This window comes from Pagrus pagrus, assembly GCF_965226575.1.
Source record: "Pagrus pagrus genome assembly, chromosome: 19".
Lineage (NCBI taxonomy): Eukaryota > Metazoa > Chordata > Actinopteri > Spariformes > Sparidae > Pagrus > Pagrus pagrus.
The window spans coordinates 11,832,107-11,855,849 of NC_140203.1; the positions used below are offsets into that span (position 1 = coordinate 11,832,107).

A 23,743-nucleotide genomic window follows, 5' to 3' on the forward strand; every position below is an offset into this window, starting at 1 on the left:
AAAATATTTGTTTATAAAGTGTTTGTTCAACCAAAAAAAACCCTTTTCAGTCCATTAAGGCTTGTTGAAACTGATAATTAGAATAATCTGATAACTGATAAAATCATTTTAAATGTGCTATTTTTTCTGTGATGCAGCATGATAACCAAAGTTATCATATATATGCAGTTAAAAATGTATGCTATAAAATAATATGCCTCCTAAATGTAGTGTAGTGGAAGTATAAAGTAGCAGAAAATGAAGATAAAGTCAAGTAAAGTACAAGTACCTCAAAACTGTACTTGAGTAAATGTACTTAGTTACATTTCATCACTGGTTTCAGGTGTGATGATTTCCAAAATCAAAAGATAATGTTGACTCTTTCTTCACTTTGCCCAAACAGACGATGTTTTGTGTTTAAGCTGCCACAGATTTTGTTTCTCAGCTCACTGTGTTTCATCACAGTTTGTCTCGCTGCTGCCTCGTCTTATTGTTCCCCAAACAATCCACATAACATTTCCCTCTTTGCACATGTTAACTATCCTCCACCACCACCTCCACCAGCAGCAGCACGTCACCCCTGAGGCTCCTGCCCGGTGAGCTGCTCCTCTCCACCCCCTCCAGAGCCTGTCCAGCTTTGTCACTGCACATCTTTGCACTCAGCAGGGGGGACTCCTGCCACAGTGGACCCTGCTCGGCCCCATACCGGCCCCTGCATTGATGCGGTGCAGCTGTTTCCAAATCCAGCCCTTGATTTTGATCCTCTTCCTTTTTTTAACGCGCTGTCCCCGAGGACACTTCTGACCTGGTGGTCTTTTGTGGCCGTGTAATAATTTAGTTGTTCCCGGATCACTCGCAGACTGAGGTTGAGAGGCAGGATTATTATCAATAAAGGCTGTTCTTGGACACGTTTTCTTCTTCAGGGGTTATTTTATGGTGCAACTTTTGAACCCTCATCCTTATAAACTGTTACTCAGAGCGAGATACAGTATGCTCAGTGTTTGTGTAATTTATTTCATGCACAGGGGAAAAGGACAAAATATTAAGGGTTGGTGTTTGAGAGATATTTGTGATTTTATGCAAAAAAGGGGGGAACTCTAGCAATTCAAACTCTCAATTTTAATATTTACAATGTAAATGAGGGAATAATTCAAACTCAGAAATATGCATTTTTTCCATAAGTGAATAAACAAACTGTTCTCAGAGGAAAATAAAGTCCCCAGAACACTGTCTGATGCTAGAAAGGTGGCAGGGTCCGCCAAATATAAACACAGTAAACAGTATGAAACTGTGTTGTCCTTTAAGGTCAGTTTGTTTATTCAATTTATTCAATCATGAAAACAAAGAGAGTTTGTTTATTTAGTTTGTTTAGACATAAAAAAAATTCAGTCAATGAAGATCTTTCTCTACTGATTAAAATTTCTTCACTAAAACTACATAGTGCACCTTTAAATTTTAGCGACACCAACAAAAAAATGCAATCAAATTAATCAAATCAATTTAAAAAATCAAGACTCAAAAAGTTGTTGACGGAGAATAATACACATTTGCTTTTTGTTATTTTGTATTATTAATATTCATGCTGTTAATTTACTCAAGTACTGTACTCACAATTCTCTTGAGTTGTTGCATTTTTGCCTGTTTTATACTTTTACTCCACATTAAATCTGTTTCTATTAAAACATATAATCATCTTATAAAATATGATGCATTGTTATCGATTAGACCAGCGGTAGGTAGCAGATAAAATGAGCTTCACCATGACCAACATTAAAAAATGATTCATACTTAAGGTCACCAGAAACAGGAAAACAATTACAAAACATGATGGGGTAAAAAATGTATCTGATCATACTTACGTTGTTTAACTTGAGGTACATTTTAAATGCAGGTTGTTTACTTGTAATGGATTTTGCACGGTGATTTTTCGACTTTTATTTAATTAAAAGATCCCACTAGGAGCCCATTTATTGCATCACTCCTCTTTTCTTCTCATTGAGCCTTATTGATCTCTTTTAATTGTAAATTAAAGAGACGTACTTATGTTTTAGTAAAAGTAGCAATACTGCACTGTAAAAATACTTTGATCATCCTGTCCAACATAAAAACAATTCACGATACTATCCTGATAATCATCATAATAATCTTAAAACTCTCAAAATTGTACTAAAAACATACTGGAATCACTTAAACCTGACATTTTGTTAGGAACCAGATATTTTTATTGCATCACAGATGAGCACACGCCTCTTTTTAGTGAAAAACAGTCAAGTAATAATAAGTCGTCAGGCACAAATCATCCCTTTTTCCTGTCATTCTTTAGTTTTTGTGAAGATACAATGTGCAAGTCTTCAGCCACGGTGACAGGCTGAACAAATCAGGAAACCAACATGAGACTGTACGTCAGTGAGCTGGGCAGCTTCTTCAAATCGATCATGTGAGGATGTTCTCGATTATCTCGAGTCACAATGAAAATTCACCGCGATCAACTTATTATGAGTGTTTTTCTTATCACAATCTGCGATAAAATCTTTTATCGTCCCATCCGTGGTTACAAGTACGAGTAAAACAAGTAAAATAACATTTGTCTTAGCATTAAAATACAGTTTACTCAGAGTAGGGTGAGTATTGTTAAAATGGGACACTTTCTGAACATTTGCATTCTGTAACAGTTAATCATCCGAATGCTTTATTAGCTCCCGTCATGATGCTATTCTGTAAACATTTATAAACACTGACTCCTTGACTACAGAAGAAACAATAAAGAAGAATCAAACACAGAATCAGTGACTCCATCTTCAACACAATATGAGAACACTTTTAATGGGACAAGTTGATCCTCCGTATAAAAACAGATAAATTAAAGAAAAGTAACATTTTAAACCGTAAAACCGCAAATAACCCATTATCAAGAATCCAACTGGATGATAATTATTGAATCCAATTGCAGATCAAATAATAAAGGATACATTTATTAATAAATTAGTTTAAAACCTGCTCTTGCTTTGGCTCTGATGCAGCAGATCTGCAAAGTAACTAGTAACTAAAGTAATCAAACAAATGTAGTAGAGTAAAAAGTGCAGGATTTCCCTTGAAATATAAAGTGGCCTCGCAGAAAATGGAAATGCTCAAATGAAGTACAAGTACCTTAAAAATGTACTGTGGTCCAGTACTTGAGTAAATGGACTTTTTTTACATTTGGCAAAGTAACTACAGCGGTTGCATAAATGTAGTGAAAAGTAGTATATTTGCCTCCAACGTGGTGGAGAAGAAGAAATTAACTAAAATGAATTTGCTCGAGTAAATTGTGCTCAAGCAAAGTACTTGAGTAAATGTACTTAGTTACTTTCCATCCCTCGTGAAGAGGAGGACGACATAAATGAATCCAGCGCATAAAGAGGAAACTGTTTGAGTTTATTATTTAATCTAATAATCTAATAATCTAATATATCATAACTGTTTTGCTTCACACACACACAAACGCACGCACGCACACACACACACACAGCTCTTACATGTCAAGCAGGTGTCCTGACTCCCCCTGTCCTGTCCAACAAGAGAGACAGAGAGGGGAGGGGGGGAGGGGGGGAGAAAATAAAAGCTCTTTCACGGGGGGGTGAGGAGGGAGAGCACCTCTCTCACCTTTGCAACAGATGAGCCGATCTTCAGTCTCCTGCTCACTGTGGCTGCTACCTTAATCTGATTTTAATGACCCTGTGGAGGATCCCCGGAGACTCTCCCAGAGTGTGTGTGAGAGAGAGAGAGAGAGAGTGTGTGTGTGTGTGTGTGTGTGTGTGTGTGTGTGTGTGCGTGTGAGAGAGAGAGAGAGAGAGAGAGAGAGAGTGTGTGTGTGTGTGTGTGTGTGTGTGTGTGTGTGTGTGTGTGTGTGTGTGTGTGTGTGAGAGAGAGAGAGAGAGAGAGAGAGATAGTGTCTGTGAGTGTTTTTTTGTTTGTTTTCTTCCTGCAGCAGGCCTGAAAGTCTGACTTTTAACGAGAATTGCGATTTTTTTGTTGGATCATTTTTAACTTTTACGCACAAAAAAAATGCAACTTTTGACACTGAATCCAATGTTCTGGTGTATTTTTACAACTTCTCTTTTACTTCCACTTATTCTGTCGTTAAAGCTGAAATGTTCACATGTTTTTATTTCAACACGATCGAGCCCGTTTTCCCCTCGCTCCTTCTCCTTCTCCTCCTCCTTCTCTCCTGATGAGCGTGAACTCCTCTATTTACGCACAAACAAACGCTTTTCTTTGATAGGTTTCCCACCGGCTCTTTGAAATAAAACAATTACCGCACTCTTTGTGCAATAATTGTCAATCATCCACATTAAATTGATAAGCTTTAAATGGACAGAATAATGGCTCAAATTGTTTTACAATGGCGCGGCTAAGCAGGATGATTTGCCATTGCTGACATGCCCGCGGCTTTACCAGCTCCACATAATGCCATAGGTTAATGCATAAATAAGCAAATCAAATCCATGCGTTACCCCAATTCAATTCATTTAATTCCTCTTTAATAAAGAAGCGGCCCCACCCCCCTGTCCCCGCCATTTACCTCGGATTTGTGCGATGAATGCTATAAATGTAAATCAATCTAGATGAGAAAGAATCCCATTGAAAGAGCAGAGAAATTTCATCTGGGAAAAGGAGACAAACGTAGGAGGGGCCCGCTCATAAAAAGCAGCTGTTTCACAGTAATCTTTTTTCGTGCCCTGTCACTCACCTTGCCTTTTCACTATCTGCGCAGCTCATGAAAAAACTCCCGCTATTGTATTTAGTTGCCATATCTTCTTTTCCCATTACATTGCCATATTCGTCCACAGAGAGAGAGAGAAAGAGAGAGAGAGGACAACTTGCCCATTTTTTTTTTCCTCCACCAGGACAATCCCCTTGTAGTTGTTGGAGTGAAAAGAGGAGTGCATGGATGTCAAATTGCCCTCAAAACACCATGAAAGATTGATTTGCAGCACTTTTCAGGGCCCTGACATTACTTGGAGGGGAGCTGAATAGGAAACCTGTGAGCCGGGGATGGAATAAAGATGTCCTCTCTGCTGGAAAAAGAAGGAAAACTGCCCATTTAGCCCCCAGTCCATCAAGCCCGAAAAATAGGCAAGAGAGGAAAAAGCACAGAAGAAAAGGGGGCTCGTATATACTCATCTAAACGTCGTCACAATACCGAGGGGGGCTCCGAACATCCATGAATATTAAACCGCTTACCTCAACAAGGGCTTGAAAAAGTGAACCACGTCAAAGCAGCTTTGCATTTCTTTTTTTTTTTTTTTCTCCTTCTTCTTCTTTTTTTTTGTTGCATGCGAACAAAAGCCACGTCGAGCTTGTTTCCATTCTTGTTATTCCCGCGCTAAAAAAAAAAAAGCGCACACATACACACAGAGAAATTAATATTACCAGCGCATGAATACGAAATGCATGAGAAAAAAATCCACGAGCAACTCCCAGACTCGTGACCCACTTAGATGGACAGTTTACCTCACGGGAGTGTCATGTTGTTGTTGTTGTTGTTTTGGGCAGCTTGTTGATTTGTTTTTAATTAAGAGTGCGGCGTGTTAATTATTTCGCATTTTTACGCACGATAAACTTTCAACGTTTGCGGAACTTTTCATCTTTACGCATTAAAAGAAAACACAAAACTAAACGTGTTGTCATCAGAGCCAACCAGCGTGTGTGTGCAGCTTTGCATGAAAATTTAATGTCATGATAATTGCTTCAATAAAGTTTTGGCCACTCTTCTTCCCCTTCTTCTTCTGTGTGTGTGTGTGTGTGTGTGTGTGTGCGTTTAATGGCTGTGCTGGCTGGTTGCGGTGCAGCAGGCAGGTCCACGCGGTGAGGGGTGTGTCATTAATAAGTAATTAGACAGGGGTCACAGCAGCCACTTATATAAAGAGACCCTCACAGCCAGGCAGGGCAGCTTTACGCACAGAAGGACGGAGCGAGGAGCAGCTCTTCTCTTGGTGTCTTCTTCTTCTTCTTCTTCTTCTTCTTCTTCTTGCGTGCATCTCGAGGTTTTTTTCCTCTTTTTTTTTGTGTTGCCAACATGGGCTCCGTGCTACCCGCCGACGCGTTGTCTCTCAAGTCTGGATTTAAGTGTCCGAGCCGCTCGCTGTCGGACGTGATCACCTCGGACATCCTGCACAGCTTCTTGTACGGCAGGTGGAGGAACGTGCTGGGAGAACACCTGGCCGAGGAGCGGCAGAGCGGCAGCCCCAAGACCGCCTTCACCGCCGAGGTGCTGGCGCAGTCCTTCGCCGGAGGTATGGCTGACATGCTGCCTTTTACTGACTTGACTGTTTTATCTGAATTAATCGTGGCTGCTGTTGTGCGTGTTTGTCCACTTCATTCTAGTGATTTTTATGCGTAAAAGTGGCTTAATGGAAACAAAAACAAAGCAAAACAAAATCAGGATTTGATTAAAGTTTAGATTTTTACATTTAGGATGCGCTTCTTTAAGATCCTACAAGTGTTTATCTCTGAAATTCTCCTTTTCTTCCCCCTCAACACTGACAGCTACATTTGCGCATTCTTTCCCACGCAATAACACCAAACGTGCGCAAAAACTACAACAACTTTCTCCATTATGCTTCCCTCGTTGCTATTTTCTGCATTTTCCCTCATTCTGCAGCTTTTATTTCGAGCCATTTAACGCGTTAACCCTTTCCAGGGCTGTGAGACCTCGCGTTTGGAGGCTTGTTAGGCGTGTAACTGCCGCTGATTGAAAGACGCAGGGCATTAAATTCATTTGGTTAACTTTGTGCTTGACCTGGGAAAGTTTCCACTTAAACCTCGAGGAGAGAAAGGTTTCCTTTCTTTGAGATGTCCCGGGTTTTTATCCCGCATTCATCAATCTCCGGACAGTCTCTTTTCCTCTCTTGGCAGCTATGGGGCTCCGGAGCTTTTCTCTTTCTCTCTCCTTAAAAGATTTGCTGTTCCTCGCATAATGCACCGTGAAGGCTAAATCTAATGCTATTCATTGCATGTCAACCATCTAATCGCCTTTCCATTTTTTTGTTGCAGAAATTCCTGAGTCTTTTAAACAAGTCCTCGTCGCATTCAGCGCAAATTTATTGCTACAAAGTTCTTAAAAGGATAATGAATTTGGAATTAGCCGTTTCTTTTCCAGTAAACTTTAATGAATATCACATCTGAAGCATGACAAATTGCTGGACCCTGAGCAATAGAGGACCATTTAACCCCTATTCGGCCGGCCTTTTTTCACAGCCTCGAATTAAAAAAGAAAAAAATCTTTGATTTTGACATTAAAGAAGCGCACGATTTTTTTCTTTTTCTTCTTTTTTTTTTTTTTCTCTCTTTTTGATGCGGATGAAAATGCTTTCCGTGGGGGTTTTCTCTGCACAACAAAAACTTTCAATTCATCCAGATAATCGAATTAAACGGAGGATCAGGTGTAGCTTAATATTTCGTGACTAAAATAAGATCCAGGCCATTTGCTGCTTTCAGGACTCTTCCAGCAATCCTGTCCACGACATTTCGGCTTTATCTGGATCACTTTTCCAGACATCCTTTTGTCTCTATTTCTATCTGCACAGGCCTTGTGTTTTCTCATTTTTTCATTTAATTTATTTTATTCTATTTCCATGTTTAATGCTCACATTCCTTCTTTTATTTGCGCAGAGGTGCAGAAGCTGTCCAGCCTGGTGCTGCCCACCGAGGTGATCATCGCCCAGAGCTCCATCCCTGGAGAAGGTCTGGGCATCTTCTCCAAGACGTGGATCAAAGCTGGAACCGAGATGGGCCCTTTCACCGGGAGGGTCCTGTCCCCTGAGCATGTGGACCTGCTCAAGAACAACAACCTCATGTGGGAGGTGAGTCTTTATTTATACAGAGCCCGAAGAGTCAGAGATTTTTAAAACTTTCTTGTCGCAATACTGATGTTGTTCTCGCTTTTCCAGGTGTTTAATGAAGACGGCACGGTGCGTTACTTCATCGACGCCAGCCAGGAGGACCAGCGCAGCTGGATGACTTACATCAAGTGCGCCCGGAACGAGCAGGAGCAAAACCTGGAGGTGGTGCAGATCGGCAGCAGCATCTTCTACAAGGCGGTGGAGGTGAGGAGAAGCTCAGAGGAATAAACACAGTTTCCTCAAGAAATTAAACTTACAATAAAAGTTTAGTTGGGTTTCACCAGATTCACTAGTTTCTTTCTTAAATAAAACCTTTATCTAATAAAAAACACTTTTATCCTGACTGTACTTCATTCAACAAGTGCTTGATCTGCTGCTTTTGTGCCAAAACTGCAAACAAAACACATAAAATAAACTAAATAGTAATAATCAAGTAGCAAAATGCCTTCACAAATGATCCTGCATGCTCTGGGCCTTTATTGACGAGCACCAGCTGTGTAGGCTTAATGTTCTTTGGAAAAGCGCCACCTGCTGGACACAATGAAAACTGAACATGGGATATCTCTAAAAGTTGATAGTCAGGCTGCAAGAAACTGAAATCAACATATTGATCAGCTTGATGACCTTTGCCCCTGCTTTTTCTTCCTCTCTCAGACGATCCCACCAGACCAGGAGCTTCTCGTCTGGTACGGAAACACTCACAACACATTCCTGGGAATCCCTGGAGTTCCCGGAACAGACGATGAACAGCAGAAGAAAAGCAGGACTGGTGAGTTTTTACAGATCAATATCCGCCTGTTTTAATTGTCTCATTATATCTGTTTTACAGTTTATTTCATTGTGATTGGAGCTTTAGATTAAAGGGGCACCATGAAGAAATTCAAACCCAGAATTTTGATATTTACATTAATGAGGTGATAATACAAACTTTCCGTAACTGAATAAAAAAGCTGTTCTCAGAGGAAAATCATGTTTGAAGCTAGAAAGGTGGCAGGGTCCGCCACATATAAACAAAGTAAAACAGTATGAAATTGTGTTGTCCTTTAATGTCAGATTGTTTATTCAGTTGTGAAAGCGGAAATAGTTTGTTTATTTAGTTTGTTTCGGCATAAAAAAAAAATCTTTCTCTTTCTTTCCCAAAACTACATAGTACAACTTTAAATTTTAGCGACACCAACAATATAAATGCTCTCAAATACAATTTTAACAGACATAAAATGACTCTTTCAACAAAAACAAAAAAATAGTATACACTTTAAAAATGTTGTTGCAGGGGAACAATACACATTATAATTATAATTATAAAGATAATATTTATACTGTTCATTAACTCAAGTACCATACTCATAATTCACTCGAGCTGTCGCGTTCATTTTTGTTTATTCAGTCATGAACACAGTTTGTTTGTGTTGTTCTTTAAAGGAGCATTACGTAGGCCTATTTGGAGAATTTCTCCAAAAATTCAGATTGCCCCTTTAAAGGACAACACAGTTTCATACTGTTTTACTTTGTTTATCTGTGGCGGACCCTGCCACCTTTCTAGCTTCAAACAGTGTTCTGGGACCTTATTTTCCTCTGAGAACATTAATATTTCTGAGTTTGTATTATTACCTCATCAATATTTTTAAGTTTGAATTTCTTCTCCAAAACTACATAGTGCCCCTTTAACAGACGAACTTCAGCTGTGCAGCCTTTAAACTCTTCCCCCCTCCTCTTTGTCTCCTCTCCCAGATGACCCCCACCCCTGCGACGGCCCTTCCGCCTGCTCCCCCCCCTCCGCCTCCATCACAGCGGGTCGGATGCGCTGCGTCATCTGCCACCGCGGCTTCAACTCCCGCAGCAACCTGCGCTCCCACATGCGCATCCACACGCTGGACAAGCCCTTCGTCTGCCGCTTCTGCAACCGCCGCTTCAGCCAGTCGTCCACGCTCCGGAACCACGTGCGGCTGCACACCGGCGAGCGGCCCTACAAGTGTCACGTGTGCCAGAGCGCGTACTCGCAGCTCGCGGGCCTCAGGGCGCACCAGAAGAGCGCGCGGCACAAACCGGTGGCGCACGCCGCCGACGTGCAGTCTCAGGTGTCCCCTCCTCCCCCACAGATGACGGCCATGCCGCACCAGCACCAGATGCCCCTGGTGCACCACATCCCCACCATGGTGCTATGATGACGGACGGACGGAGGGACGGTCCGCAGAACAACGTTGCACTTTAGATTTCAGCTGTATAAAAAGGAGACAGACACAAAGTGAAGCATCTCACAGACATTTCAATGTGTTGCCTTATTCGTATCGGTTGTCGTGTGAGCAGAAGTCCAGCAGAAAGATGTTTTAATGATTGTATTTTGGAAAATCAACTCCAGATTTTACACATTATTTGTTTTTAACGCCTCCCCGTGTCAAATATATCACCGCAGATGTGAGAGACACCACCTTTATTCTGCATCACATCCTCACCAGCTCAGGTGGAAATCAGAGATTTGTATACAGTAAGCAGAGATAAGGGACGTGGCCACCAGTGTACATTGTTTCATCCTCCCACACTGTAAACTGAAACTGTCACTTTAACCTTGCACAGACTGTATACTATACTGTTGTGTAATTGTAAAATTGTATTGTATGCTACTGTACATGTGAATGTAAATACATTTGTGCTTTCTTCTATTCTAAATAAATATGATATGATATTAAATATGATGGTAATTATTGTAGAAATGCTGCTTTTCTCCCCGCTGACACACTTTAAACTCTGAGCGTGTACAGTCTTTTTCTGTTGTGTCTTGTTTTATATGGAAACCCATTTCTGGCAATTGTGGTAGGCCTAAAAGAGATCCTGTAGGCCATTACAATGAGAAACGTTCTCACAATAATGATTTAGTATGCCAATATGATGACTCTGTATCTCAAAATGATTATCTAATTTCCCCCATTGGTATCAATAAAGTATTTTTGTTTCTGATAATGAGTAAGTAACTAAAAATAATGAACTAGTGTCTTAAAATAATAACTTAGTATCTCAAAATAATGATATCGTATCTCAAAATAGTTATATAATTCCCCCCTCGGAGATCAGTAAAGTATTTCTGATACTGATAATGAGTTTCTCGAAATAATCAAACCTTCCTGAAAATAATGACTTATTTATTCAAAAACAATGATTTAGTATCCAAAAATAACAAGAAACTTTCTCAAAATGATGACTTAGTATCTCCAAATAATGATTTAGTGTCTCAAAATGATGATTTAATATCTCAAAATACTGATTTAGTGTCTCAAAATAATGACATAGTATCTCAAAATGATGACTTAGTAATTTAAAATGATGATTTAATATATAGATATTATTTAATTATTTCAAGATACTATAACAGTATTTTGAAATATTAAGTCATCATTTTGAGATACTGTTATAGTATCTTGAAATAATGAAATAGTATCTCAAAATACTGATTTATTATCTCGAAATAATGATTTAGTAACTCAAACTAATGATCTTATTTAATAATTAAATCTTTCTGATTCTGATAATGAGTAAGTATCTCATAATAATGAAAAGCTTTCTGACAATAATGACTTACTTATCTAAAAACAATGATTTAGTATCCAAAAATAACAAGAAACTTTCTCAAAATAAAGACTTGGTATCTCACTTGGTAATACAAATCTAATGATAATAATCTAATTTAATCTTTTCTCTTCCGGTGCTTTTTAGAAAAACTGTGTGTGTTTTATCACTTGGAGGATTCAAAGCGTCAGTGTTGTTATGTGTTGCGAGTGTTTGCGGGTGTGTGTGGACAATTTCTTTGAAATCACCTCAAACTTACCACAGTGATTACCTCAAAATGTATTGAAGGTAACCCCGACATTATTTACAAATACTATTTTGCCACTTTCTAATAAGCATTTAATGAATAACTGCTCGTTTATTTAGTACATCTCCAGGAAACATGCAATGGAAGTTAAGCAGGCGGACTTCTAGTTTCTGTCTAACTTTCATCCACAGGCTCTCTCTCTTCCTCTGACCCATTCACTAAGAAACTTGATTCTTAATTATAAAGTTGTAATTGTCAGTAATAAGCAATTTATGGTGGCTAACTTAAGAGAAAATGATCAAAAGTTGGACTACTTACAGTGAAATTTGCAGACCTGTAAAATGAAGTGTTGCCTATATTATGTTCCAATCAGTTTAATGCACATACAAGCATCTATACTATATATATATATACTCTACATCTATAATGTGTACTCTCATTTTAAAATATCTTTTCATTCAATATTGTTTAATCTTAGTGATCAATAAACCAGCCTTCTGTTTCCTTCATTCCAACAATAACTGTCTCCTGCAGTTGTTTTTTCTTCCACATGATGACGCCACACACTCAGGGAAAGAGAGTCCCATCAGAGAAAAGTGAGCCTCTCCTGGACAAACGGTGCAATGACACTTGAATGAAACACACAGTGACAAGATCTTAACATCCATTTAATTTTAAATTTCATATAATTTGCTACAGACAGTAGATTGTAAGTGCTGCTGCAACCTGTAAGCTGTCAGACATTATCCAACTCCAACCAGGAGTTTTCGGACAAGTCATCATTAAAACAAGAACAGAGCGACTACAGAAACTTTAAGGATAAATAAAGTGATGGGGAAATGTGAACATCTCTTCTGTCCACTTAGGATTTAGTTGGACAGGTTCTTTTTCCATCACAAGAGACTGTCCACACATTCAGCCCTGCAGAGAGAAGGAAGGAAACAAGAAGGTTTAACCCTGAGAACATGCATGATTATTTCACAATGGCACCGAGCTTCACCTTTACTCTGGTACAGTCATCCTGCTGCTGTCCTGTTCTTCTTTGAGGAGCCACAGCAGGAAGTTATCCACTCAGCAGCATGGCCCAGAGCTGAAGGAAGACAGCGTGAAACAGACAGGACTTCTTCTTTTATCTGTTCGTAGTATCAGCCTCCTGTTTTTACTTCTGAGATAATGTTGTGCCAGGTAACCTGACCCCACCCCTATCAGGTTTAACACACTCTGTTCTACACACATTCCTACTGTACGGTGACCTTTAATGTCTCAAGTTTTTACTTTATTCAAGTTTGTACCTCAACACAGTCAAGAGAATAAGGCTTTCCATGTGGAAAAACATGTGATTAGTATCTATTCATTCAGCTTGTTTGCTACGAAGTTCTCTGTTTAAAACCTGGTTATAAATGTGTCTCATAAAGATGAAATACTTACCAGAGAATAGAAGTCACAGCATACTTCCACTTGTTTTCTTCCAGAGTTCACCTCAAAGCCCAAATCTCTTCTGATGTGGTCAGTGTACTGATGTGAGACTACAAGCCAGTGACACAGCGTTTCTCAGTAACAGAGCCTCTAGTACTCCACTGAGAGATGCTCACTGTAATGTCACCGACCTGAGAGACACCACACTGATACAGGAAGCATAACGTCACTGTCATGTGCGCATTTCATGAGCCTAATTCGTTGCCTTTATGGGAAATGGATAAGAAAATGGACTGCAAATGGATAAGAAAAATGGATGACTGGATAAGAATTTTATATATATATATATATATATATAGATGTAATGATATATTTTAGGCAAGGAAATGTTTAAATGGAGAAATAAAGTAACAAAAGGATTGTATTATTTTTATGAACATGTAATCTTTACCCTCTCAACATAAACCCACAGTCAATCTATTTCACACCTGTGGAAGCCCATTTTCGCAAGTTAAAGAAAGAAAAAGATGAAAACAAAAATATTCCTATGGTAAATCATGAGATTAAAAGTCATTATTTTGAGATAAAAAGTCAAAATGTTGACATAAATGATTGTATCTCATAATTATGACTTATGATTCGCAGAATTTCAAATTTTTTAACCCATACTTATGACATTTATCTCATAATTTAATTGTTTATCTCATTGTTTTGACTTTTTTAGTCTCTAACGGAGGTGCAACAATGAAATATGATAAAACTTTGACAATGTTTGGACATAAAAATATCTAATAATAACAATAATAATAATAATAATAAGTATAATAATAATAATAATAAGTATAATAATAACATAGAACAACCTCCATCATTATTAATAGAAAAGAAAAGAAAAATGTAATAATAAAATGACAAGTTAAAAAAATGATGATGAAGGATTTGTTTCTATTACCTATAGATAATTTATTAATCATTTAAAAGGAAAACTTATCTTAAACACAATCTGTACGTCCTTGATCGATTGAGTCGGCCTCGCCGGAGCGATGACGCTGTTATCTGTTGGTCGAGTCTGGTTGATTCACCGCTGCTGGAGGATTGTTGTCATTTTTCGGTGGCTAGCTGTTAACGCTAGCTAGCCGCTTGATTTTCTCTCCAACATACTTTGATTCAGCAGGTGGGTCCCAGTTTATGTCAACATGTTTGTACTGAGCGAAGCTGATAAGCACATGCAAGGAAACAATGTGCGCGTAAAAGTAACCGCTTCTGTCAGAAATAAACGTCGTCAGATGTAACTTAAAGTTGAAAACAAATGTCAGCTAACAAGCTAGCTGGCTTGTTAACAAGTTAGCTAGCTTAACGTTAGCTTGATAGATATATTTAGCTAGCGTATCTGTAAACTCGGCTGTTAAATACATTTGACAACCAAACATCCGTTAGTAACGAGATGTTTTTCCAGTTAACATTTCGTGTGTCAGTATGAGAGCTACGCGGTCTGCTTTCAGTGTAAACACAGTGACTTGATGTGAGTTTTCCGCACAGCGACAAAAATGTCCATGTTAGGTCATCTTCACACGACGGGCTGGTTGTGCCAAGACTGCATGCATTTGCTGAAGAGTTAGATAAAGGAGCTGATTGATTTCGACAAAGTTAAGCTCATGTGTGGTGGAGGATTGTGTTCGCTTGTAACTGAGGAAATGCCACGCTAACATGGCTCTGATCCAGCAGCGCCTATGGCTTTTACATATATCATTAATGCCTATTTCGCAACTGCCTTTTCTTTGACACCTGTGAGGAGGACGCCATTCATTTTTGGACGTCAAAACGCACTGACATGTCAGATATAATGATGATAGGTTTAATGAGCCTCTCTGACAGCAGTGGACCTGTTCAGCTGAAAACAGCTCAGTGCTGTCTGTTCATTGGTGTATCAGCTCTCAGCTGTCAGGCTCAAATTAGTCCCAGTAAAGGTGGAGCTTCAGGTTATTTATGGCTGCACACAGGTCAAAATAAAATGATTGATTTCAGGGTATAGTCTTCGAAAATATTGTGCCAACTCTCAGCCAGACTCTGTTTTCTTTCTTTCTTTCTTTGCCAACTATTTTGATTCTTAATTTACTATTTCAAGCAACAAAAATGCCAAACACTGCTCACATGTGAGGATACTGCTGCGGTCCATTGTCACGTATGACTGACAGAACAAGACATTTGAAGACATCACCGACAGTTTGTGAAAAGCTAAATCGATTTATTGAATAGTGGATAAAACAAATAATGACAATAATCTCTCCCTGCAGCGCTGGTATGTTCTGTAACTTCTTAAATCTGGCATTTAGAGATCATCATCTGTTGCTTAAAATACTCGACCAAGGAATTTGCTCAGTTTAAAACTCAGTGTCAAGTTTCATGTCAATACACTTACGGCTTCAGTATAAACATTACAAAACAAGGGCAAGTAAGCCTTGATGGCGTGGCATCTATTTCTACTCTAAAAGTAGTTCAGTAGTCCAGTGCCAATTTAAACATCCGGGATAGATAAAACACCCAGAGCAAATCAATTTAATAGTTAAAAATGTAAAAACGTTCATCAGTTTTAATTGTATTGAATTTATTTCAAGCTACATTTTGCAAAATCAAGTTGAATACCTTGTCAAGGTGTCAAAGTCGAATATTAAACGACTCAGATCAGATTTGAGTTCAGGTCTTGCAGTCGGTATCCACCTCTGTTTTTTTAAATTTTTTTTTACTCGAGCTGAAACAGTTAATCGATGAGTCGACTGGCAGATTATTAACTCAACTATTTTGATCGTCAATTAAGCGCTGAAGTAATTTTGTCAAGCAACAATACAAAATCTGTTCCAGCTTAGCACCTTTGGGGATTTTCTGCTTTCTGTGTCTTGTGTACTAGTCGAGTAAATATCTTTAGATATGGGAAAACAAATAACAGATTCATTGATAATGTAAATAATCATACAGACAGTAGTGTCTTTCATGCAGTGGTGAAATGTCTTGCTCTTGAACTAAATGGCTGCACATCAGCTGATTAGTTACTGATGGGTTACGACAAAGCCATGCCGTTCAGCCAAGTTTTGTTGAAATCCATAGGAAGTTATTTTATATTTTAGTGGAGATCCCAAAGATTTGAAAGATATCAAAATATCAGGTCAAGTTTTTGGTGTAATGTGTATTAAATGTCGCACATTATGGAAAATGTTCTGTTTGGTTGAATGCTGCAGCCATAAAAGTCTCTTAACAAGCTGTAACAGGACCAGATGGAGTCAGAGGATTTTACCAACTGTAAGGACACTTAAGGGAAACAAACACGGGAAACTGTATGTGGGTGTATGATGTGTGTATGTGTGGTACACAGGATGTTAGGATGGAGTGTGTCCCAGTCCTGCCAGATAGCCTGGTGTTGGAAATCTTCCTGCGTCTGCCTCATGATGCAGTGCTGAGAGCCGGTCTGACCTGCAGACAGTGGCTGGCTGTCTCCAGAGATGAGTTCCTCTGGAGGGAGCTGTTCTACAGCTACTACCGCATACCGCGATCTGTACCCCGACACCCAGGTAATTATTTAAAATATGTATGTTCAACAGAAGACATTTGAGTATCCCGTTACAGTTATTCACTTCCAAAAAAATACACCGGTAACATCTTTGCAGCTTTAAAGTAACTCTTGTTTTACCTGTGTGCAGCGGCTGTGTCGTGGTACAGGGAGTTCAGACGTCTGTTTGACTGTATCCCCTGTGTGGAGGTTCAGACGCTGAGAGAGCACAGTGACCAAGTCCTCCACTTGGCTTTTTCTCACAAGGGTCATCGGTTCTCATCCTGCTCCAAAGACTGCACTGTTAAGGTCAGGATGAAAAGATTATTGAGGCTTCTTTATTCCTGGATCTTATTTTCTTACTTTTTGCCAGAGTGACAATCAATTGTGTTTCATTACGTATCAAACAGTTTCTTTTCTTTGGTTTACTGGTAGTCCAGCTCTGAAGTATAGCTCAGGCCCAAAGCAAGCTTCAGAAGGTGAACCAACATGTGCTTTCATTAAAGTGCCGCCCATACTGCAGCCACGTGTGTTTAAAGAATTGATTAAGAAATTAAGAAAATCAATAATATTTTTGGTTTTAAATGTTAGAGCCTGCTTTGGTTTTGACTGTGAGTTCTTAATGTGAATATTTATTGTTGAGTTTGTGTATTGTATTGTATCTTGTGTATTTGTTCTCACTAAGGCTATAAATTCTGTTCTGTGTGGCATCGGTTTGTGCTACATATCTGTCCCTACACAAATAAACACTACATAATAAAACACAAAATGGGTGAAAGAGTTTAAACTCAATCAATAATTTGGCATAAATAAGACAAATATGTCTTCACCTTTATTGATACTGACAGTAGAACTTGATGAGACAAATGGAAACCCTCCTTTCTAAAAACCTGTCTTCTCTCTTCTTGTGTGCAGCTATGGGACACGGAGCGGCACGATGGTAATATCTCGCTGGTGCACAGCTCCAGCATGCGGCAGTTTAACTGGGGCTACACCCAGTTCTCCCAGTTCAACGCTGACGACACCCTGCTGCTCGTGTCAGGTGTCTACTTGGGCCCACACCACTCCTCGTCGGGGGAAATTGCTGTGATCAGTTTAGGTAGGAACCATGAGTCGCACTCACCGAGGAAATAAATTAAATTGTCTATGTGCTCAAAGTGACATAGTCTCAGCCTTTTTACACTCATTACGTTCAGCCTGAATTCAGTAAATCCTTTATAATAATTATAATGTTCCATTTTTGTTGAACCTGTTTTGGAAGCTGTTGATTCGACTGTCGGATCATTTTGGAGGCTGCATGTTCTGTTTTGTATAAATTTTAAATCTGTGGTTTGAGATTTTCTCATCAAAATGCCCAACCAAGCGTGTGCGTGTGTCTTATTTCTTCATTAATCATTAATGTGTCTTCTCACACTACAGAAAATTACACGCTGTTGTCGCGTGTGAGGAACAAGCCGTACGATGTGTTTGGCTGCTGGCTGAATGAGACGCACCTGATCTCCGGGAACCTGCACTGGATCGGCAACATGACGTCTTGCTCTGTTCTGTGGCTCAATAAAGCCTTCCAGGTGAGATGAGAGCCTGGCAGTCAAGCTGTTTCTTTTCTAAATGTAGATGGAGGACCCGTGGGAAGAATCTTTGTAGCTTGTATTGTGTCAACATCTGCAACATCTTTGAAATATTTTTTCTTCGTTGAGGCCTTACAATTGTCTTGATAGAGTGAAAGAAAAAGACAGAAATTATACATATCCTCCACAATGTCTCCCCTCTTCATCCTTTCCTTTTCTCCGACAGGATGTTGAATCAGAGAACGTCAACGTAGTCAAGCGCCTTTTCAAGATCCAGAACATCAACGCCAGCACCATCCGCACGGTGATGGTGGCCCACTGCCGGCGTCACGACACCCCGGACTTGCTGCTGGACTACGAGGCTCAGTCTCAGGCTCGGAGGCAGAAAGGGCAGCAGCAGCAGAACCACCAGCCTCTCCTCTTTGACCTGGGAACCTCCGGCAGTGAGGAGGAAGAGGAGGAAGAGGAGCAGCAGAAGGAAGCAAGGTGTCCCGGTCTCCCCACTGGCCGCCTTCCTCAGCCCACCATCTCAGGCCTGGAGCACGTTATAGAGGTCAGCGAGGTTGAAAACTCAGGCATTTTTATCAATTTTTCAAAATAAAATTGGTCTTTATTTTGCCTCCTTTTGTGCTTTTCTTCCGTCCTGTTAGAGTCGTAAAAAGGTCGGGTCCAGGGAGCTGGCGATTGAGACCCACGTGGCTAAGGTGATGGGCAGAGCCCACACGAAGGCCCCTGACTCCAGTTTAATTGAGCCTACTGAGCCCGGTGAGGGAGAGGACAAAACGTACTTACTCTTCACCACGGGAAGCCTTACATACTCCCCTCATCAGATAGGTAAGAAAACTTCCAACGCATGCTGATGTATCCAAGAAAGATTCGAAAATTTACACACAAAGCTGTCAGACCTCTCATGTGGTACTCTTTGTCCTTTTCCAGGTATTAAACGGATCAAGCCGGACCAGATGACCACTTGTGGTCCCGTATTGGGGGAAGAGCGGAGTTCAGATGAGTTTTTTGATTCCCTGGACCATGTCATTGATATCCATGGACATATCATCGGTATGGGCCTTTCTCCAGACCACAGGTAAGTAAATGTGTAGATTCAGTATGTTTTAATGTAGCAAATAATCTGCCTGGCCTCATACATACTGCTCCTAGTTTCCCTGACCTTTAAATGGACGTTTAAACTTAGTCGACTTGTCTAAAAGTACGAAAACACTCAACTCACAACTTAATTTGAGGTTAACCATTTTTCAGTTATAATTGTCCCATTATAAGAGCCATTTGAAACTGTTAATACCACTCTTTAATAACATCGTAGACGCAACAGTTAACCATTGACATTAGTAACATAATTTTTATGCCACCTGGCCGGTGATAGCCATGGCCAGAAGTGTTATGGTTTTGGTCTGTCCATCCCATTCTCATATTAGTGCATTATTTATTTACACCTGGAGGGAATGTCTTCAAATTTGGCACAAATGTCCACTTGGACACACATCTGTCCATCCAATCTCTTGAACGCCATATGTAAGGAATGCCTGGAGGAAATTTAATCAAATTTTGGACAAAACCTTTAGCTGATATCAGGCTTCAGGTGATCATCGCTGCACAATGTGACAGAGCTCTCTGTCAGTCCTGTACGACTGTATTTATGTTTTATTAAATTCCATCAAAGTCTTCACTACATAGGCTTTATAATATGTGACTGGACACAAAAAACAACATCTGTGTCTGTGTGCCAATGCAATAAGTGTATCACCCTTTAAGAGTATGCATGCAGTGACAACTTTAAATGTGCTCCTTTCCTATCATTGATCAGGTACCTGTATGTGAATAGCCGGGCTTGGCCGGCCGGGTGTGTTATCTCTGACCCCATGTCTCCACCTCCCATTGCCGAGGAAATAGACCTGCATGTTATCGACCTGAAGAGTTTGAGGGAAGAAAGAAGGAGCCTGCGCGCTCACCGAGCCTTCACGCCTAACGACGAGTGCTTCTTTATCTTCCTCGACGTCAGCAGGGACTTTGTTGCCAGGTGGGTGAACGGAGACTAGTTATTTATCCAAGAATAGATGCAGCTTTCACACACCACACTGTTAATTTGCCTGCGATTTCTTCATGAAGATGTCAATGTAAGAATAGGGGAAGTGCTACTGCAGCGGCAGAAGATTTGCGGTCGTGTCGTTTTTGAATGACTCAAACCTGTAGCTTGTGTAAATGACTGAAACTCCTGCAGCTTGCAGACTTCCTTTACTCTTTGTCACCGAGTGTATGAGTGAAAGCATCTACATTACAAGGCGAATATCAACTTTGAGGTTTCATTTTTGACTGGCTGATACACTACGGAAGTCATTTCTTTGATGTTTGAGTTTCCGCTTACACAAAGATTCACTAGTTTACTCACCCACCACAATATGTTTGTCTTGTGGACGGTATTGACGGTGTTTGATAATCTTGGGGGATTTGCAAAGCTGTTTAGTCACAATAAAAACAGTGAAAAACCAAAAATAACTTGAAGCTGTTGGAAAATCACTGACATGACAGCATAATAGGGTTAATTTATTAAGTAGGAATTTAGAGGATCTGTAACTTTTGTGATGACAACCATCTGGGAAACAGTCATTACTGTTGCAAGACTGCAAACGTAATAGTTTAAAGGGAAACATATTTGCCAGTTTACTGTCCATTCAGGATAAGTTGTATATAAATGGGGCGAAGTGTTGAAGAATGAAGAAAGAAGTCTTTTTGAATTATTTATCTTGCACTTCATTCTGATGCCGATGTTTTTGTCTGAATCTAGAAAAAAACACTCATCATTCAAAATAACACGCTTACGTGTAGCTTTGCAGTCACACTGTTTAGCTTTCATTCTTAATTGTTCTTGCATTAAAGGATAAGTCTCTCTTAAAACTATATATATATTATTTAAGTATCTTTATCAGTACACAACAAACGTGTATCTAAAAGCTCAACGTGTCAAACTAACAAAACAAAAAAACACAAATGCAAACAAACAAGACCAAACACAACAAAACCGTCAATGTTGTGTATATAAGGCTGCGCACATCAAGTCCTGCATATAGAGAAGATTTTATTTCCTCTGTAAATTGACTAAATAAATCATGCCAGTCTTCCAAAGAAGGGGTAGAATTAACAAAGGAGAGAAAAGGGTCCCAAGTTTTGTTTAAATTATTGGAGCAACCCCTAATGCTGTCTCTTAGTAGCGCGATGGAGGCTTTTTATCCTTCCAGTGAAATAAGATACACCTGCAGGCTACAAGAGAGACAAAGACAATAACACTGCTCTCCTCGGGAGGGAAAAAGTCTTCAGGGACACTGAAAATAGAGATCAGCGGACGAGGGAGCACAGGTCCATTGAGAGCTTTTGAAAGTGTATTTCTTCAAACAGTATTCACATATACATATGTTCATATGTACATTTTATATAAAGATCAGTTAAAGCTAATTGTTCATTTTTACCAGTGTGACTTTGTCACAACAAATGAACACAGATTGAGGAGGGTGGATCGTCCGCAATCACTTACATTAAGTCACATTAGAAAGGATCTTCAGGGTAAGTATGGACAGGAGGAATGATCACAGTGACCAGTAGCTCTTTGAATGCACATATGGACATGTGAGCCTTGTTCTAAGAAAGACTTGGAAAAAATGTGACCCTATCCTTTAATATTTAAATATAAAAAGTGATCTGTTGCACACTGTTTAGCTCATATTAAGAAATCAGATAGTTCTTTTTCGTAAATTCAAAGCAGGTTACATCCACAGCTGAAACAAAGAGTAGATTAATCAATGAATTGATTGGAAGGCGGGAAAATGAATCGGTAAAAATTTACATTTACAATTTTCATCTTTGGGTTTGGGTGTGTTGGTCAGACAAAACAAGCCATATGAAGAACTTGTGATGGGAACTTAAAAATACCTGAACTTATCTCTCCGCTGTTCTACCTGTAGTGGAGCTGAGGACAAACACGGCTACATCTGGGACCGTCACTACAACATCTGCCTTGCACGTCTGGCGCATGATGACGTGGTGAACTCTGTGGCGTTCAGCCCGGCTGACCAGGAGCTGCTGCTGTCCGCCAGTGATGACTCTACCATTAAGGTGTGGCGCTCACCGCGCATGGTCCGCCTGTCGCATGCCCCCACTAGGCCAACGAGGCCCCGCGGCCTCCTGTCGTCCTGGCTGAGCCGCAACAAGAACTTGACATCTGCCAGCAGTGTCAACGGAAAACCATGAGTCAGGTTGGGAAACACTTGAAGTGGGAGGGAGTGGGGAGAGGAAATTTTGATCTTTTTCCTCTGTGGTGTGAATATATATATGCACTCCATGTATATTTACAGTGTGGTCACAGTAAGTGGTTTTGTTCGAGCTCACGGTGTTGTGACTCATAGCAGTGCTCGGTGTCTTCAGCTAACAGGAGACGGGACTTGATGTGACTCAGGGTTTACACACAAGAGAGCGCCGTTGCACCAGCAGAGGACAGAAATCACCACGGACTAACCCTGGTGCTGTTGACCGGAGTGATATGAAATGTTATCACAGAAAGATATTAGAGTGAAGAGCTGACACCTAAATGCACAAGACAGACGTCCAGACATGTTCCACAATGTTTTTTGTCCGTCTTTATCTGTAAATGTCTGAACAGGTCAGACACAGGACTCCTGGACCTGAGGTGTAAATGTGTGTAAATGTGCTGCAGAGCTGATCACAGCTGTCATGTTCTGCTCATCAGAGGCAAAGTGCTGTAATGAGAATTAATTCAGAAAAAGTCTTTTCTTATTCATGGTTATATCCACTTGATGTCTTGACTATAAACACCTCATAAACCCTTTTGTCAGAGGATTATAAAACCAATAGGGAAGACGGCATTAAGCTGCATTGACAACAGTCTGCCTTGGTTTTTAATTTCATCCCGTCTCATTGTTTTTGTGCCCCAGAAATGATCGATCACTATTCTGTCCGACGTAGCATTATTGAGTAATTTAATCTAGAAGAGTTGTTGAGGAACAGTTAGCGTGAAGCATGACTGTGATCAAAAATATGTTGTTTATGTAGCTAATTGTTATTTGGGCCTATATTATGTAGAAATGTATTTAAACACCTTTATTTGTTTGTAGCACTAAGCTGCACCCTTTAACTTTGTCAAAGACTTTCTGACATCAGGATGAATGTCAGAAATGTGTGTCCCCTGGAGTCTTTTTTAAATAAAAAAAAATATAATTGTCTTCCCTCCGTCATTACACGCGACAGGTTTGTTTAGTCTTAAGCCAAACGTCCCCACTTGAAGTCTAAAATCCTAAAATATGGATTATAGACAACTACAGTATATCATCATATAGCTGATCCTGCCTGTCAAAACAGAATCACCACCGCATCGCCCTCCAAAATTTGCCCTGAGATGTTTTATTTCTGATCAGATTGTGTGCACATTAGACAAACTGTAGAGCAAGCAATGTTACATGACATATTTATATACTTGAGGATACATAGGGCATGTTCTGATCTAACATATGACCTAAAGCATTGT

The 23,743-nt window shown here is 39.9% G+C and overlaps 2 protein-coding genes and 1 long non-coding RNA gene across 3 annotated transcripts; 2 read left to right on the plus strand and 1 right to left on the minus strand.

The window, feature by feature from the left end:
* Window positions 1–6,011: 6,011 nt before the first annotated feature.
* Window positions 6,012–10,550, plus strand: prdm12a (PR domain containing 12a). The gene is made up of 5 exons (XM_084383480.1): window positions 6,012–6,254; window positions 7,633–7,823; window positions 7,911–8,066; window positions 8,517–8,631; window positions 9,594–10,550. The coding sequence occupies exons 1-5, from the start codon at window positions 6,038–6,040 to the stop codon at window positions 10,025–10,027; spliced, it is 1,113 nt and encodes a 370-aa protein (XP_084239606.1). The 5' UTR covers window positions 6,012–6,037; the 3' UTR covers window positions 10,028–10,550.
* Window positions 10,551–12,321: 1,771 nt separating this feature from the next.
* On the minus strand, window positions 12,322–13,269 carry LOC311275012. The gene is made up of 3 exons (XR_014624809.1): window positions 13,099–13,269; window positions 12,671–12,760; window positions 12,322–12,591 (listed from the first exon to the last, which is right to left on the minus strand). It is a non-coding gene; the product is annotated as an uncharacterized lncRNA (long non-coding RNA).
* An 894-nt stretch (window positions 13,270–14,163) lies between these two features.
* fbxw5 (F-box and WD repeat domain containing 5) lies at window positions 14,164–23,440 on the plus strand. Its single transcript, XM_084384002.1, has 10 exons — window positions 14,164–14,260; window positions 16,454–16,649; window positions 16,779–16,936; window positions 17,543–17,726; window positions 18,047–18,195; window positions 18,422–18,748; window positions 18,846–19,029; window positions 19,132–19,279; window positions 20,018–20,230; window positions 22,167–23,440. Exons 2-10 carry the CDS (start codon window positions 16,463–16,465, stop codon window positions 22,450–22,452), a joined length of 1,836 nt encoding a protein of 611 aa, XP_084240128.1. The 5' UTR covers window positions 14,164–14,260; window positions 16,454–16,462; the 3' UTR covers window positions 22,453–23,440.
* The last annotated feature ends 303 nt before the right edge of the window (window positions 23,441–23,743 follow it).

Bases quoted from the DNA above. Each gene is read 5' to 3' on its own strand.
- prdm12a (XM_084383480.1), top strand. From the start codon at position 6,038: ATGGGCTCCGTGCTACCCGCCGACGCGTTGTCTCTCAAGTCTGGATTT. The intron at 6,255-7,632 runs GTATGGCTGACA...TTATTTGCGCAG, and splicing joins GGCGCAGTCCTTCGCCGGAG to AGGTGCAGAAGCTGTCCAGC. The intron at 7,824-7,910 runs GTGAGTCTTTAT...TCGCTTTTCCAG, and splicing joins ACAACAACCTCATGTGGGAG to GTGTTTAATGAAGACGGCAC.
- fbxw5 (XM_084384002.1), top strand. From the start codon at position 16,463: ATGGAGTGTGTCCCAGTCCTGCCAGATAGCCTGGTGTTGGAAATCTTC. The intron at 18,749-18,845 runs GTCAGCGAGGTT...CCGTCCTGTTAG, and splicing joins GCCTGGAGCACGTTATAGAG to AGTCGTAAAAAGGTCGGGTC. The intron at 20,231-22,166 runs GTGGGTGAACGG...TTCTACCTGTAG, and splicing joins AGCAGGGACTTTGTTGCCAG to TGGAGCTGAGGACAAACACG.